At 45.0% G+C, this 19,004-nt stretch overlaps 1 protein-coding gene across 12 annotated transcripts in view; it reads right to left on the minus strand.

Moving 5' to 3' along the window:
* The window catches only part of mecom (MDS1 and EVI1 complex locus), a 147,026-nt gene extending 128,083 nt beyond the window's left edge, over nucleotides 1–18,943 (minus strand). For all 12 annotated transcript variants that reach the window (XM_030404986.1, XM_030404956.1, XM_030404937.1 and 9 more), the window contains exon 1: nucleotides 18,767–18,943. In XM_030404986.1, the coding sequence (XP_030260846.1) occupies nucleotides 18,767–18,803 (37 nt within the window). In that variant the 5' untranslated portion in view covers nucleotides 18,804–18,943. The remainder of the gene's footprint in view (nucleotides 1–18,766) is intronic.
* Nucleotides 18,944–19,004: the final 61 nt, after the last annotated feature.

A 19,004-nucleotide genomic window follows, 5' to 3' on the forward strand; every position in this document is an offset into this window, starting at 1 on the left:
AACAACCCGTGTTAACTGTACTGCACACATACAAGGAAGAAACACAGCCGTCCGAGAATAGGCAGATCGTTCAGCAGATTTCTGGGACAGGGAGACCCGCTTCATGACTAAAATGAGAGTGGTCGTATAGTTGTTTAAAGAGTCAAAGAGGGAAAGAAAGACACAGTCAAGCAGTGAGATAGACACATCAGAAGACAGACGGACAGAGAGACAGATTGGGCAATTAGACAAACACACAGAGACCGATCGTTCCATTACACACAGAGACCGACATGGCGGCCATTGAGACAATGGGCCCCTTCACTATACGACTAAGTGTTTATGTCCCATGTCAGTCTGCATCACCAGTGTCCCCCTGACTGCTCCCAGCTGACGCCCCAACACACACACACACACACACACCTACACACACACACCCACACACACACACACACACACACACACAGACACCTCTCTGACCTCCGGAGCTGAACTTGAACATGCACACTCCTGCTTTGCTTTCTGTCACATGTCAGCGTATCATGTCCCATGCTGGCATGCAATGTGGCTGTGTGTGTGTGTGTGTGCGTGTGTGTGGGAGCAGAAGAGGATGAATGAATGAATGGGCTTCTGTTGGACTGCTCCTAATGACTTTATTTAGAGATGTAGTGTTTAACGTCAGGAAACACCGGTCGTGTATGCCGCCGGCAGGATCTGTGGTGAGGGCAGAGTGTGACTCAAAGGCCCCCATCCTTACAGCTCGACTAACCCTCCTGAAATGAAATAAAAACTCACACTAACCACAAGTTCCCATTCTGTGACTGGGCCTTATTGATCTAGAACCATATTCACATAGCTTCCTAGTGATGAAATTCTTAGCATTTTGACGATGAGAATTTTCTGACTCGTCCCTCTATATTTACTATTCCCAATCACTAATTCTCTATTTTCTTTTCCCTTCTAAATCACATCAATCTTCTTCATTATCTCGCTGTTTTCTATCCCCTCTTGTTCCCCCTCTTCCTCTTCCATTTCCCTCCCCCTGCTTTTTGATACCGGTGCATAAAACACACCAAAAGTTTTCAGTGGAGCCGGGTAATGAGGCAGACCTTTGACCTTGCCTTGATGACTTCCATACCTATGCATGTGCAAGCAAACCTTTGCGGCTGTGTGCATGTGTGTGCGTGTGTGTGCGTGTGTGGGTGTGTGCGCACGCGTTCGCGCGTGTGTGTCTGCAGCTGGCGGCTGACAGCGACATGACTAATGAGGGCTCGGGACAGAAATAATAGGTGGGAATTATAACACACACAAAAAAAGCGTACAAGCGCAAAGGAAAAGGAAGAACAAATGACAGAGCGATGGACAGGAGGAGAGGAAGATAAAGGGCAGAAAACAAAGGAAACACTAAGATTTAGAGGAGCATTTGAATCATTAGAGAGTAGCCCGAGCAACAGAGGGGCCACAGAAGTTTCACACATGCACAAAAAAAAAATCAAGGAGTTGCATTTTGGACCAGGGTAACACATATATCAAACTTAGGGATGCACAATATTGAATTTTTGCTGTTCCTATACGCCGGGATCTTCTGACTCTATATCCACATATCATTTTCCACCTAAATGCAGAGTTCATCAGGTCTCTCAAGTTTTTTGAGGCACGCACATGAATGAAAAGAAAATGCACACTAGAAAATGCGTCCATGAATATTTATTACTCCACATCTGACATTTCGGACTTTTCGGAAAACTACGTAGTCAGCGGTGTGCTTCATGTGCACATACTTAAAGCAACATTATGTAGAAATTGGCATTTTGTGCAATTTGGAGCCCCCCACAGGTTTCTGAGTGCAACACCACTGTCGTTAATACAAATCCCAGGTCTGTAACAGTTTGTCAGTCGTTATGTAGGTGCTGACTACAAACACAACCTATAACGTAACAATGCGATGTGTTGAAAACTTGTATGTTGAAGTAAACATGTACGTAACGCTGCGATCCTAACCTCTCACTTAAGTTCATCAGTTAAACCATTCACCCTATCACAAGACACTGTACCATCAACATGATTTGAAGCTGTTATTTTACGGTAAAAAAAAAAAGTTACATAATGTTTCTTTAACGTGTCATATCATCAGCCTGCCACACCAGTGAAAATGTTCAATTTGGGCCGATGCTGATATTTGAATGTAAAGCCTTTATCCACCGATACAAATGTGATGTATCCCTGATACTGGCTCTTGTGTGCATGATGCGGTTCAATAACGATGTGTAAAGTTGTTCATGCTGTTCACTAGTCAGGCTTTTGGTCGTTTGATTGGAGTTTTTTTCCATAACTATGTCAAGAAATCAAAAGGCTTAGGAAAAAAACTAAAAACCAAATCTAAGACACTCCATCCTGCAGCGGAAACCAGACTTCGTTGAGTAGCAAGACCTGGACAGCACATTTGGGTGTCTGGCAACACCAGCCTACAACTGTCACACTCGGGGTCAGAGGTCATCATGTGTAGAGAGAGCAGAACTTCCTAATTATACATGATAAATGTAATCACACACAGGAAGCATTTCTCTTCGCAATTTACGGGCTTAACCTTGTCAGGTGTGCCGAGCTGGCAAGGAAATTGGAGGTAAAAAGGCGTCAGAGCTTCATATCTGTCTGAAACTTTGGCGTATTTGTTACACATAACAGCACATACATACAATTATGCCACATTAACAAATGTGCAGTTTTTTGTATAGATATTTTTGTGCCCTATAAATAAGGGACACCAGTAATGGGGACCAGAGAACACGAGGAAAGTTTTCCATCAGGCTGCGTGTTGTGATAATGATGCTATCTGGCCTAAACAGATCTCTTGAGTGAACCCCCTGTACTCCTGCTGGATCGGATCAGTGCCCATAATGGCTGACTGCAGCCAGAGGGTCTCGACCCGCTGACACAAAACACGGCGCCAAGACAGAAGCGAGACAGATGCACAAATAGACAGATAGACGTTCAGACAGACATCCTGTCTTGAACCACAAATAGATACAACAATTAAGTCAGGTCTGGTCATTTTCATTTCTCTGACCTCTGCCCCGCAACTCCTACACATGTAAGGAGATAAATTACTACTGCAGTTGGCTTTGGACAACAACTCCAATGCAGGAGAACATGCGCTGTGAAGGCCTGGACAGGGGACATAAATCATACCTGTATTTGATCTGCGGGGCTGTGGGCTGGCTGACGGTGTGACAGCTAGCATGCACCCAATGTCTCTGAACCCTGAAGGGGCTGAAATGGGTCACTTGTTTTGCAAGGCTGGCCGTATTCTCAGAAGGGTGTAAATCTGGGAACAATTGTGGTTAATTTCCCCTTTAATATGAGTTGGAATAATCATAATCAAACATCTCAATAGAATCTGCTTGTGTAATGAATGCTGATAATAAGGAATGATTTCCAAACAACACATTTTAAAGGTGCTCTTATTGAAAAAGTCATACTGACAGCAAGACTTTGGCTAGAATATTGTTGGTTTACCACTGACAGGAAATCACAAAAACCTCACAAACCTCACCCAAAAAAATATTTTGCTTTTTACGCCATCACATTTGTCTGACAGCTATAGTTACTTTTCAGATTACAATTTTTCATACCCTTCCTGTCCAGTGAAGACCACACATCTCCAAATTTGGTGTTTTAATCTTTATTTTTTTCTGATAAGGTGAAGGTTGAAGTGTTCCTTTATGGCGTGAAAAAATTCTCCTATTTCAACTTCACCAATTATACATGTTAAAGTGTGTTTACAGGTCTTGGGGAGAACTACTGCATATATGACCAAAAAAAGGATTATAACACCTTTTGTGGCTCCAGATGAAGCTTCATAATGTGATAAATTGCATCCAGGGATATCATTCATTGACAGTTGAATTATGGGTAATGTAGGCACCAGATTTTGTAAAGCGGTCCATCCAGTATTGCACTCCTAGAACGGGATTGGGCTTGTTTTTTTTTTTTGTGTGTAAACCAAAAATATAATCTTTTTTTAATCCATGCATTATTGTTCCTGTGTAAAACATAGTGGAGGCAATCAGATTATGTAGCTTCCTCTGGAGCAAAAAAATCATTACACCACTTTTTATTCACATATTCAGTACTCCCAAAGACCTGTATACTCACTTTAATATGTACTATAATTTAAGTTACCCTTTAAGCTAAATAAGCTTTTTTAAAACTGTGATGTTGCAAACATAATGATCTTACAGAATACTTTGCATTGTTGTAGATTAAACTATGCAACAGTACTTAAAAATGTCAAATTAACTCAACCTTAAATGTCAGTGTAACGATCAGTAACAGCAGCAGTTAAATGCAACATCACCTTAATGCAGCGGTAATAATAAATTTAGCTCATAATACTTACATAATTTTATTTTTAGTCAGGTTTTGAATGCAGGACTTCTACTTTTCACGGAGGGTTTTCAGTGTGTATTCTGACTTGTATTTATGTAAAACCACTGAATACATCTTCCAACAATGCTTGTGTTGTTGGAGCTACAGACCACTGGTGCAAGCTATGGGATGAAAGCCTGACTTTGTCAGTAGTGGATTTTATCATCACACACTGCAACAATTTCAGCTACTTGTCAAATGAAGGAAACAGAATCCTACTGGGATGGATCCCTTAACTCTACTCTTAACAGAAAGGCTTGTTCCTCAGACAAACAGCCATGTTTTCCTGTGTTGCTTACGCCTGCTTGCTATAGTGTTATACGGTCAGTTCCATATTACAGGCATACAGTATAAATGTAATTGTCTGTGCGACAGTACCACTTTACAACTTGCACGCACCGTGCACACATGTAACAATGCTTATTCCACAAAAACATCACCAAAATTATACAGCATCATTCTCTGGTGTCCCATGGGAGATTACTATGTTACATCAGGAAGTGCCCTTCAAAGTTTCCACCATTGTAATTGTACGCTTTAGAACCAGACTTTGTTTTCTGCCTTTCAGAGCCAGATTTAAAACCCCAGAGGTGGCTAGTCTCCAGGCTGGGCGAAATCAGAATTGAATTAACACCCAACGAGCATTTCATCAGAGCCGGCAGGGCCCCGTGGTCCAGGACACCTGTAATAGAGTTTCCTCTCTCGTAGGCACAACAAAAACATCTTAACTTCCGTGGTACGGAAGGTGTACCTGCTCCTGCCTGCATGCAACTATGCCACTGATCAAATCAGGCAGGGCAAATTGTATTTGTCGAGAGAAGGATCAAATGCTAGCGTCCACAAAAAACATATTAGCAGGCTGATCTACACAGAATACCCTTGGCATCGCGGTACTATTGGATTAACAGAGTAACAGAAAAAGAGAGGAGGATGTGTTGAAATCCAAACTGACTCCTTTCCTCTGCTTCCCATCGCTGCTCTGCTCCTCTGCGCACTGAGGAATTACCACTATCGTATGCAAGTGAGGGGATAGATGGTGTGTGTGTGTGTGGGGGGGGGGGGGGGGCGCTTACATGCAACGAGATGTATTGGATTACTGTGAATTCAACTAAAGTGTTGCTACGTGCCAATCTCAACACTGAAGAACATGGTAGGCCAGGACGAATAGATATAATTAATCCTCCAACCTACCACACCCTTGGATAACAGACAACTTCTTGAAGCCTTTCTCAGGTTCGTCTAAATATAATCTCGCAGCAAATCAACACTCGCGTCCATTATCCTCACTGTGGAATACATTAGAACTATCAAATTCAAACATTTGGTAATGGGAAAAGGAGATATTTTTCCTGTTTGTTATTAAAATAAACAGAGACAGAGATGTCTGGGATGAACTGGTGTGTGAAACTCAGGGGAGAGAGAGAGAGAGAGAGAGAGCGAGATTGAGAGAGTATGGGAGAGAGAGACTAAGGGGCCTGACCGTCTGACAGACAAGGCAGGCAGATGGACAGGAACTTGGCATTAGGGAATATGATTCTGCCAGAGAGCGATCCATAAAGACTGGAGGAGGTCGAAGGGCACACTCTCCATAATGACTCATCATCACTCAGTGGTGTCCAAGCTGGGATGGCCTGTATGTATGTGTGTGTGTGTGTGTGAGAGAGAGAGAGTGTGTGAGAGAGGGCCAGTGGATCTGCTGAGAGATAGTGCAGGATAAACGACCAGTACTGCTATTCTAGGCCTCTGGGGAGAAAAAAGAGAGATCTCCTTGTTGTTTTATCAGAGCCCCAGCCAAATAATGTCACCCACAACATCAATTAATCCCCTCATCATCACAGAACAAAAAAAAAAAAAAAAAAGAACCAAAATAATAAGGAAAAACATGGGTGAGAGAGATGAAAATGATTTTCATGAAGCAGGATGGATGTCTTAAGACGTATGGAATTCCTTCTGCGAGAGGGGTGGTGTGTTGACTTCTCAGGGCTGGGCAAACACTGGACGGACCTCGCCGTTGGTAAGCCGTTCCCGTGTTACCAGCGGGGGCGGGCCCACAGGGGAGCTGTGGCGCTTTTCATGAACTGAATTTTTTTTTTCTTTACTCGCAGCCAGTCATTACTTTTACTACGGCGCAGCCCGAGCTGACCACTAAAAGGGCGGCGCAGTCTGCCAGCACCTTGTATATGGAATTCATAAAACAATAGCTCACACTAAATTCCCCTGCTGCATTCTCAATCAAGCTGCTATGGCGACGACTGTTTCTGCGCACATTTATGGGCGTGCATGTGCAAGGGGCCGTATTTTTTAAGTTGTGCGGCGCTGGATGAATATCTCCATCCCTTGGCAGCTGACAGCCTGTTTGTCATCCACTCCACAACCAAGAGCTGACCTTCAGCAGCATAACTACCTTTATCCCGCCGTACCTCTCCGCTCCCCTCCCCTCGTCCCCACATTTCCATCGCCGCTCTCGCTCCTCCGTCTTTCTCAACCCTACCTCCCTCGACTTCTCCCTCACTTTTCGCACTCTGCAGCCTTTGTCATTGATCGCTGATGCGATTGGCTGCCTCCATGCTCAGTAATGACCTGCCCTGGTAACCAGCCGGCTGCTCCGCTCGGCCCCTCGTAGATTGAACTGTCAGATGGCAGCGATTAATGGCTGGGCAGAGAGACACAGACTCGCACCTGCAATGTCCCACCATGCACTGCCCGGACCAATGTCCCGCCGTCCCATCCCCGACTCATGTATGTGTGTTGTGTCCAAAGGATGGATAAATATTCAAACGTGTGTGAGTGTGTGTGTTTATGGGTGCATATAAATCTTTGCTTTCATACATGTATTACTGCCCCTGAGGGTATGCATGCATTTTGCTTGCTCCGCTGCAATGGCTGATGGGAATGTACGGTGAGGGGCTGTGTCAGGGAGGCTAAAAGGACATGGAAAAAAGTCAATGAGTACAAAAAAAGATAAGGTATAATGTTAGCAGTAAACATTTCTGCAAACCACAGATACGTGAGTTTGCATGTGTCATAGGCTTCATACCATATTGTCATTTGCACGAAACGCTTCACGTTGCGCTCAGATTATATGCTTATTACCGGACTTTCATACTGGGAGGTGAAGGTGATGGTGGTGGAGTGACAGGCAAAAAAGGCTGCCAATCTGGCGGCCGCAGCCCAAGTCTGTGTTTTCGCCATTTTTTTTTTTTTACGTGCGAAACCAGAGGATATATTCGGCCCACGGCGTGTCAACGATTGTAAACATGGCTCCACTGGATATTTTTAAGGAGAACTCAGGAAATGTGTGGCGACCGAAAACCAGAAACTGGTCCTGGGAAGTCGGGCCATCCCCAGCCGTCTTTGTGGCGACACGACTGAGTTGTTTCCAAGGATTCCTCTGGACTCTACCGAAAGAGAAATAGAATTTAACCTAAATTGACATCAAGTTGTAACGTTAAGGCATGAAAAGCTTTGACTTATGATGCCCCTATGGAAAGTGGTCAGAAAGTGGACAAAAGGTGATAAAGAGCCCTCTCTTCAATATGAATATATCAAAACTTTCTGCGCTCTGGTGCCCCCCCCCCCAAATACAGCTGGTGCCCTTATTTATTTTTTTTTCACCCTTGCCCTTCGAACATTCTGAGTCCGCCACTGCATATTGCATCGCATCTGGCACACAATGATGAAAATGTAGGATCTCATGCAAAAGACTGACTGACTGAATGCTAATCATCCAATATCACTGAAGCACGAGTACGGAACACACAGGTCACTTGTAGGACCTTGAAGTGTAGATAAAGTTCTGTCAAATCAGAAAATATCTTGAACCAACCACAGTTTGCTCCACTGCTTCAATGACAGCATGTAACCATTACTTGTCTCCAGCGCTAAACTCTGCTGCCCCCTGCTCTTCTGTATTACTGTATTAGTTATGATTGCACCCGTAATCATTCACTTATTCTACTGTTCACACTTGAGTCACTCTGTGCGAGAGAAATCACACCAAAAAATGCCTAAAACGCTAACACATGTTATTGCCTCAAACAGAGATGAGTGGGGTGTTTGGTCTGCTCTCGCTCTGTCTGTCTGTCTGTTGAGCCGAGCTGCCGCGGGCCCACGCGGCTGTCCCGTGTTGTACTTGGCTGGCCGTCTGCTAACTGTCAGCGCAGTATCTCCTTACACTGATGAATGGGAAGTTTCCAGACCTTTCCCAAAGCTTTCATTCCCTTGTTCCAACGCTTCATCCAGAGGAATGGCCGAGAAAACAAGGGTTCCTACGACCGCCCCGCCAGCCTCCCTCAAGGGGGAGCGCCAACGCCGAGACAGGCACGGACGGGCTAAATTTAAAATGTTCCCCTTCAAAGGGGAACGGAGGGAGGGGGAGAGATAAAGAGTGAAAGAGATGTAGAAGAAATACAAACAAAAAAAAAATGTGGTGGGAGAGAGAAACTGGGGGAGAAAAAAAAGAGAGACAGAAGATGGAGGGAGCGTAATCCTCTGAACAGTGAACATGTGAATATCAGGCCAGTAGGGGTTTGGCGTGGTGTGTGAAACGGAGATAAAATCGATTAGCTTGTCCACTGACCCAGTGAGCAGCGGGGCCCCCCGTTGCCCCAGTCCTGCCACAGCCCTGACAGAGACGTCCAGGCCCTCAAGGCCCCCGAAGGGTCCCTTCTGGACACTGAGGTGAACAAAGTGGTGCCCTCCTGTCAAACTAAAGCCCTCGAGCAGCAGCAAAACAACAAACCATGCCGCAATGCTTCACTGCTCTCTGATTCCACAGGAGACAGAAAAGATGTAGTGTGGGCTGCTGAAAGAGGACACTGTGTGTGAGAGCGCAAAATACATAAATAAGGTGCTTACTTAAAGCGAAATACCGCCAGTTAATTAAGAATTTCGGTCAACTCTGTTTTCGTAGAATAAAAGCTGTTTTGGTCATTTCTGTTTTATTCGAGTTTTTTCAAACCTTAGTTTTCCTGGATAAAAGCTTAACTTAACAGCAGTAGTTATTATGGCTTTACAAAATAATTCAAAAGGCAGGAATAACACGAGTTTGATTCCCAGCTAGGGAATAAGCAAAAAAATACATCAGTAATTACTCCCTTTGATATTTTCGTGTCCTAAAACTCTTAAAGAGAAACTGACACCCTATTCTAATTCGCTCATTCCAGCGTGAGGAAGCATTTAGTGAAATCGGCTCCGCCACTCACCACTTCCTGTCATCCAAATAAAAACACAACTGTTACAGTTTTTACAGACGCCACCAATATGTTATTGATGGTGTGGAAAAACTCAAAGAGTAAACTCGATGAGCCCCATTTCTTCTTTTTTATACAAACACACATCTGTCGACGGAGAAGATCTTGGTACAGGCCGTGGACGAAGATGCACCAGAAGCTTAAAGTAACATCACAGTCGCTCAGCTTTAAACGGTATGTCAAACTGATTCTCGTACCATTGTGTTAAATGGCAGCAGGGCACCAGACAATGTATGTGTAACTCCTGGTCAAGGCTGTCTCTGAGCTCATTATCATTAAAGGATGAGTTCACTCAAGAGTGAAAGTGTAGTCATTTCCTGCTCACCCTCACACTGATGGAAAAGTCGGGTGAAGTTTTGTGGTCTGCAAAACATTTCTGGAGCTTCATAGCAAATCTCTGTTGCATAATTGGGGATGGGGATTTAATTTTGATAAATAAAAAAAAAAATGAAAACATAAAATAGTTCCATATTGCTCGCCGGGGGGTAATCGAAGTCTCTGGATGCGATGAGATCCCATAATGATTCAAGACAATGTTATTTACACCCTTTGTTAAGACAAAGTCTTATCATGCACCCCCTCTGAAGTGGGTGCAAAAGCTCCACTGTGAGATATTTTCCAATCAATTTAGGATCTTGGAGCTTCCGGAGACTTGGATTACGTCGGACGCCATGTTTTTTTCCCCATCTACCTCAGTTGTTTAGGGAGAACACCGCAATGCTGTTTCGCTGTAAAGCTAAAGAAGGTTTCATTTCTGGGTGAACTTCTCCTTTAATAGAGTGTAAAATCTCTTCAAGGCTCATGTTATTATTACCTCCAGGCCTATAGTCTGCTCACATAAATATGCCAAGTGTGAAGGACAGTGAGTAACCATGTCAAAACACAAATTGAAAATTTGTATGAGACAGAATCAAATGTCTTCCATTCAAGTAAATTTCTCCCACGTTTGATATAATAGTCTCAAGAAATTCTCAGGTAATTCTTATACATGTCTAAAAAGCACTGGCCTGACAGACTTCCACCTGTTGACAGGCCCTGAAAGCTCTCCCTATCGTTTTATCGCCTTGTTTTCCTCTCATGATTTCCTCAGTAAGATCGTTGGGTGAGGAGCACCTCTTTGATTCCTGGCTCATTGTAGTGTATCTGACCCCGTAGGTCACCGAGTGGAAAGAAGTGGATGTGTCACCGCTAAGCTCTTCTCCGTGTTAGAATAATATTTCTATGGTGCATTTAGGATGCTAACGCTAATCAAAACAGGACATCCTGAGGAGGGCCGTGCTCTCTCTTCCCCGGGCCCTCGCTCGCCGGCCGCTTTATGTTTTTGTGTTTGTGGAGGAGCGACAATCCCAGGAAGCCGCAAGGAGGGTTCATCAAAGCTCTGAGCAGGGGGCCCCGGCTGCAGGATCGCTGGAATGCGGCGTGGAAAGGAATCTCTACTGTCCTATTGTTCCCTTGTTTCCTCGGTCTCATCACACGCCGGCACGTCCAGTTCACTTACAGGTAAGCAGCGCTAATCAGCCCTGCATTCCTTTCCACGGCCGCATTCTTTCCTCTGCTGCGACCCTGACTGACTTGGGCACACACACACACAGAAGGTACATAGACACACACATACACAGAGGGGAAGTCATCAACACAGATCTCTGAGGACAGGGACGTGGCGTTTCCTTCTCTCGGACATGGGATTGGGAGTGGAGCAGTGAGGTGAACGCTGATGGTGCGGTGGAGAGATGATCCACTTCCAAAAAGCTGGGCCTAGAGAGTACTTGATGAGGTCTTAAAGGCTAAATTAAAGGGGCACCATGTAGTTGAGGAGAAGAAATTCAAACTCAGAAATATATTATTTTTTTTCCATCACGGAATAAACAAGCTGTTCTCAGAGGAAAATAAGGTCCCAGAACACTGCTGAAGCTAGAGAGGTGGCAGGTTCCGCCAAATATAAACAAAGTATAACAGTCTGAAACTGTGTCCTTCAAGGTGAGTTTGTTTATTCAGTTTATTCAGTCATGAAAACAAAGAGAGTTGTTTTATTTAGTTTGTTTAGGCATAACAAAATCAGTGAAGGTCCCCCAAATTACATAGTGCACCTTTAACACCTGAGAAGTTTGTTTCACATATCGTAAAACACTTGAAAAAAATAAAAAATTCTCCCCAAACAACATTTTCTGTATATTTAAATGTGTCCATCCTACTGTCCCTCACCTTTAACAAATGAATTCACAGCTTGTCCTGACTTTTCCTCTGCGTCTCTCACTGTAACCGTCACCGCCTCAGCGCCGCAGCACAGGCAGGACAGCTGCTATCAGAACCAATCAGGTGAATGTGGTGCAGCGCAAACTTCATCAGGAAGGCCCCCGGCTTTGATCACATCTCCTACCCTCATCCCCCCCGTCCTGCCGGGGCCCAGAGGTCACCGCTTAATGAGCTTCGGGGAGGAGATTGGGGTTGGGGGGGGAGCTTGTTGCGTCCGAGATGAAAGATGTACAAGAATCACATTGCACACGAACACATTAAACGTACACACCTGACTACATCTGCTCCGTCCCGTCCTCCCTTTTCTTTCGGCTACAGATGGGCACGACCTTATCCACTTGTTTCACCCCCCCCCACCCCCTCCTAATCAGAAACGACTACACACCCTCACTCCTTCCATCAATCCCTCAGGGCCGGCCTGCTCCACCCAGGGAGATCCCCGAGCAGTGCTGGAACACGCTGTTATCACCACGTTCACAATGCGATTGTTGGGTAATTCCTGTTTATAGCTGTGAGCTCCGTCCAGCGTGTGAGAGTGAGAAGAAAAAAAAAAGGGCAGCGTTCTCTCTCTGGGAGGCCCTCAGTGACAGTGATTGAAACGATTGTCCACAAGCAGACACGCAGTACAAAGATATTTACCACTTGGTTCAAAAGAATCCAGAATTAACAGTTAATCAATCAATTTTATGTACTCCCAGTGGGCGAGGTATGAAGAAAGTAAAGTGATCAAACTGCAGCCTGTAATGAGACATGCAGACATAACATCATGTCTGCAGTCTGAAGTGCAGCACTCACAGATTGGCAGCTAGAATAAAGTCATATCGAGCCTCTTGTTTAGCCCTCTTCCCCCATAAAAGCACTCAACAATGTAGTAAAGTGACTTTGTGTAGTTAGCGGATGTGAGACACGGGGCCAGAGTGTCGGGCCCCTGTTTCTACCACCTGCTTCAGGTAATTGATTGGAGTATAAAATGATTGAGTTTCTTTAATTAGCTAACAGACATCTCTCCCTCAGAGCCGCGCCAGGGAGCGCCAACTTCACGCCACCTCATTAATGGCCCCCCGGGCGAAGCGCACCATCAGCAATCTGTTGACATTATAACTCCTCAGACATCATAACGACGCACAAATCAGTTTGATGTCTGGGTAAACTTTTCAACTCAGCGAAAACGTCATTTATCCGCAGACCAATTTGTGATGAGAAAATGGCGGCCGCGTCACGCCGCTTGACAGCGCTTTGTTTTGTTCTCGCGCGCGCGCACGCACCGAGGGGGCCCAGCACGTACGCAGCCCGGCCTCGACCAAATAAGCACAAACACACATGCTCGCCTCCCCTCTGAACGCGAGCACAATCTATAAAAATATGCTTAGCTTGGGACTGGTCTGTTGATAATGACCTCAGCCTTGGCACCGCACTGGCCAGACTCAGACTGCCGACAGACTGGAGGCTTTTGTGTGGACTCCCTATCTCTAACTCGGTGACCTTTAGGAGGGGAGAAGAAAGCAGAAATGCTTTTCTTTTTTCTTTTTTTTATTTAGAAGGGGTAAGGCTCGCTCATTGTTCTGTGTTGGTACGGTTTCCCTGTGGTAAACACACAGCGGTTCCCAGGCTTGACATGTTGCTGCACACCACCCTCCCGCCCTCCCCTCCCTCCATCCATCCCCTGGTGTTCCCACACTGCCCTGTCTGGGTCGCTGCACCACACCACCTCCTCCACCACCGACCCCAACAACAGCACATCAACATACAAACACACGTAAGCGCACTCGCAATTACAGCTGCACACTTTCAACCCTCGCTCTACCATGTGCTTTAATGCATTATGAAATTGCTCACGTACGTGCTGAAATGAAAGCGGAGCAGAGCGGTGATTTCAGACGGAGCAGAGAGGTGCCCCCCTGGGCCCTGAGAGAGGGGACCCACGACGAGGCCTGGAAGCTCCCCAGTTGCTCGGGACAGAGACCCATCCTTCAAGCGGGTGACAACAGCGCATAAACAAACCACTAACCTCATCAGCTTTCCTTTTGGGGCCCTGAGACAGAGTCACGGACGACTCATTAACATCAGAGACCTTCCATAAGAGCGGTTTTGTGAGGTGGTTTGGGGGGTGGGGGGGCTTCTCCCATCGTAAGAGGGGAGGAAAAGTGGACGACATGTCAGACAGACGGGGGCGTTGATAGATGAGAGGGCCTGGGTCAACCTGCCAGCCCGAAAACCAACCAACACACGCACACACACACACACACACACACACACACATACACACACACACACACACACATAGTTGTACCTCAAAACACGACTAACACCCACAAAACCTGCATGCGTGAGGACGTAAAAGTGGGATATGTCTCACACCTGGTTTGACCTGGTTGTGTTTGGCGAGCAGAAACACTGCTGCTTTTTAATTAACAAATGTGAGTGAGTTCACTTTGTGTTGAAAAGTGGCGGGGACCTAAAGGCTCGGACTAAAAGATTTGTTTAAAAGGGTCCGCAATGGATGAAATTCAAGGCAATGTGACGTGGAGATCGTATGTGGTCATCACACCTATCATCTGACGAACAATAACTGTTTTCCTGCACATGTTGTAGGCTTCTGCTTCACCTTAGTACAGGCTACTGGGCCTGGATTAGAAGTTTGTCATGCTACCCACCAGTCAATCAGCAGCAGCCATTTTCAACTGCAGGTGCTGATTTCTCATTTGTTAGATATCTTTTCTTGATATATCTAACAATATAACCTATATAACTATAACTATAACTATATATATATATATATATATATATATATATATATATATATATATATATATATATATATATATATAATACTTTTAAAAAGGGATGGGGACAAAACTGACCATTCCAAAAGTAAGTAGCGGGGACATGTTCCCAGCATCCACGGGGACAGTGACACTTGTTTTTGTCACACAATCATGACTTTCACCTTTCTAAAACATTCGTATCCACACAAGCATTTCTGATTTGATATCCGACAATGATCACTGATTTTTCTTTATGCCTAAACAAACTAAATAAACAAACTGACTTTGTTTTCATGACTGAATGAACTGAATAAACAAACTGACCTTGAAGGACAACTAAGTTTCATACTGTTTTTCTCTGTTTATATATGGCGGACCCTGCCACCTTTCTAACTTCAAACAGTGTTCTGGGGACATTATTGTCCTCTGAGATCAGCTTGTTTATCAAGTCATGGAAAAGATAAATATTTCTGGGTTTGTGTTAGCCTATTACCTCACTGATATTGTAAATATTAAAGTTCTGACTTTGAATTCCTCCTCTTTAAGTGGGCATTTCACGCACAAAACTTCAACTTGAAAGAAGTCAGTTATTGAATCTGCATGAAAAAGTTTCTTTAAAAAAAAAAAAAAATAATAATGTAAAATAATAAGTGAGTAGGCCTTCTTGACTTACTTGATCTGCCCTATTGTGGCGCTAAAACGTGCCCACTACCACTGAATTGATATGATTCACTTGATGTGGAAAAACAAAACAAAGAAAAGAAAAGAAACCATCATGATATAAATTGTCTGTCATTCATTTGCATCAGAAAACAGGTTCAAAGAAACGCCTGACATGACCTCAGGGAGACAGAGGGGAGTCACCTCCGCCGCGGGCCCCGGTGGTTCTTGACCCAGTCCATTTACTGAAGGAGATATGGGACATTTGTATACGGCGCTTTGGCACCAAGCGGAGCGCAGGCAAAGAGCACCGCTCCGGGACAACAAGGGCTGTTTAATGGGGTCTCTATTTCACTTTCCTCGCGCCGGCCCGCTCCCTCTCACCTTTTTTTTAAATGGGCCGATCCATTAACCGTTTTAATGAGCTCCGCCAGACAAACGCGAGATGCACGGCCCATTGCACAATGTGAGGAGGAACGACGCGCTCCTCTCGGCTGCGGAAAGGAGAGGCGCTGACAGACGGCGAGACACCGAGGCGCGCAAGGCCTCTCTCTCTCTCTCTCTCTCTTTACTCTCTTTACTCTCGCTCTCTCTCTCACGCACGCGCGCACGCACTCACGGCTTCCCCGCGTGTCAGCTTACAAGACGTGCATGTGATAAGTGATATCGCTCCATTTTTTTTGAAGACATGCGATCAGTGAGTGACGACGATTTTAATTGTAAAAAAAAAAACAAAAAAAAAAAAACGATTGTCAAGTGTGCGCCCTCGGCCAAAAGTTTGGATTTGATCGCTCCATCGCTACTTGTTACGTTTTCCCAAACAACAACAACAACAAAATAATAATAATTAAAAAAAAAAGGCTTTGAAACTTTATTTTTTACCCCCTCCAAAAATAGATATGTAGATAAATAAAATAAAATTGAATTACGGCGCGTTGGTGCTCTGGGTTGGATTACGTCAGATTAATCGTCTTTGTAATTATTACTAACAAACTATCAAAGACCTCTAAACACATTATAATCAAGAGGCTGTTTTTTTTTTTATTGAGACACAAATATGCTAAGTGGACCTTTAATTAGGCCTACGCCAGCCTAGTTTGGATCGTCGACCCCCTCCTCCTCCTCCAGCTCCATCTTTAGCCCACAGTTCACCGCGGGGTGCGGCCTGCGCGCCTCGGCTATACTTAGTTGGGAAGCAAAAGCGAGTTTTTGTGGCGCACCGCATTACATCTGGACGTGCGGACTAATCAGTCAGCCTCCATCAATCACCCTTACGTTTACCACCTCTCCATCACCTCCTCTATTACATCCCCCCCACCCCTCACCCCCTTTTTTTTTATCACACGGCGGTTCTGCGAAAGGAGGCCCCCCGTACATGCCCGTTTTTAACACGACTCCTCTGGACAGGCGGGAGGCAGAGGCACACACACTGAACGCATTTACCAGCGAGAGCTCTTATGAGGGGTCTGGGAATTTAAATATTCACTGTTGACACTGCGCAGACCTGGCTGGGGGCCAGAGCGGGCCCGCTCCTCCGGAGACCCAGAACATTCCCCCGTTCTGACTTAAGACGCAGAAAATCTCGCTGTTCCATCTCCGAGAATAATAATCGTTAAACGCGCGGGGAATTATCCCCCGCCATACTCTCAGAGTGGCTTTAATGGTTTGTAGAAAAGTTGCTGGTCGATCCAAAAAAACTCTTATTCAGAAAACGGTCAGTGTTCCACAGTCGCAGAGGGCCGCGACGAGGAAAACCAAGTGTTTTCATTCCTGTTGATGATGATGACGAAGGTGTGTGTGTGCGCGCATGTGTGTGTTCACATATTTCTTTGTGCGTGTCACACTATTTTCGAACATTGAATAAAAATCACAGTAAAGTAGGCTAGTGCCTTATTCATATTTTTCTGTTCATGAACATTCAGCAAAATGTCAGTACTGTAGCCTATATATCTTCACTCCTGTGACGTAACAAACCGTAATTTGCATTTAAGGAACAGCTTGTGGCGACTTCTCTGCGTCCTGCTGCTGCCGTCCTAATCATTTTACACGCTTAGTGCAGCAGCTCGGTTGTTGTTTGATTCACTCCATTTACCTGTGTTCGTGTACTTTAGATGCAAAAGTGACTGAGATGCAAATCTCTAGTGTCCTTTATACACAAATTCTGCAAGCGCCAAAGTTGTTGCAGGCCCGAGCCACCACCACACTGTTGCACCTTTCTTGTTCTGACCTCCCCGCATAATCCTCCCCCCCTCCACACACACACACACACACACACACACAAACATCTGCAATTCAATTCTACACGAGCGGTTACAGTCTGAGTCTGGACAATTAAATAATAACAAGAGGCGAAAACTCGAATGAAAGTCAACGCGGCGCAGAGAATGGGACACGAGGCTCGTGAAACAGAAGGAAAAAAAAAACACAATATCATTCTCGATCATTTATTGTTGGGGCTGAATCGATGCGCGACTCAGCCACATCACTCATCTTCCCCCCGCGACGCGTAAATTCCGCGAGTTGATTTGCGTACCCGAGCAATTAAATCGATTTAATGACGAGAGTGTTTTCCATATCGCGGCTAATTTAATCAAACCCATTGATTGCTTTAAAGTTATTATTCGATCCTGAGTGAATGTTTTTTCTTTCCTTCTTTCTTTTTTTTTCTTCCTTTGGTTAACAGGGAGAGGAGGCTCGCCTCCCTGCGACCATCGAATTACAACAATAACAACATGCATGGTGGAAAGAAATAAACAGAATGAAAACATCAGAGTCCGAATTAGTTTTGCCGCGGAGCTGTGTAATTTAACAATCAAGACACGTTAATGCGAGCTCGGAATGAACCGCATGACGTACACACACACACACACACACACACACACACACATATATATACACACACACTTCCCTGAAACATTTACCATGCCTAATGTCTAAATCCTCCTTTTTCTCCTGATTCCTCTCCATCAACCTGCCTTGTTTTTTTCTTCCCAAGTTGCTCCACCGCAAAAGTGAAGAGAGCAGCAGCAGCAGCAGCAGCAGCATGCGTGCAGCGATTGCAATACAAACTGCCGGTGCTCGGGACATGGGACCCTGACCTACAGTCAGTACACTACAGCGCCCACTACATGCAACGAGCGACTCCAACAAAAAAGTAGGAGCGGACGCCCCTGCAGAAAGTTCCTCCATCGCTCCCTTAAAAACTTTAAAGTTTCTACTCTTCGCCTGTCTTCTTCTCCCCGGCATCATTTTGAAACTCTCAGTGAGGTTTTTCTCTTTACGGTTCTCCGGTGGACACGAAGTCGTCACCAGAGAGACTCTTAATGAAAACGCAGTGATAACAGCGACAGTCTCTAAAGAAAAGGTACACCGTAAAAAAAAAGATGGCATGTTTGAAAAGGAGAAAAAGAAAAGGGATGTTGCACCTACTCGTGGCCAGCTTCCGTGCCCTGCCTTTGGACCTCATGGTTGCCAGTCTCTCGGCGTGGGTTTGTTTGGGATTTTTTCTCGGATCTTTTTTTTTTTCTCCTCCTTTTTTCTTTTTTCTCCTGTCCTTTTCTCTGGGTTTCTCAATCCAAACGCGCTATCTCTCCAGCATTGTCAGTCTGGACACCTTCGCACATGCGCACAGTTCCCCCCCACCGCCACCACCACCACCAACTCCGCG

The sequence above is a fragment of the Sparus aurata genome, chromosome 2 (assembly GCF_900880675.1).
Source record: "Sparus aurata chromosome 2, fSpaAur1.1, whole genome shotgun sequence".
In the NCBI taxonomy this organism is placed as follows: domain Eukaryota; kingdom Metazoa; phylum Chordata; class Actinopteri; order Spariformes; family Sparidae; genus Sparus; species Sparus aurata.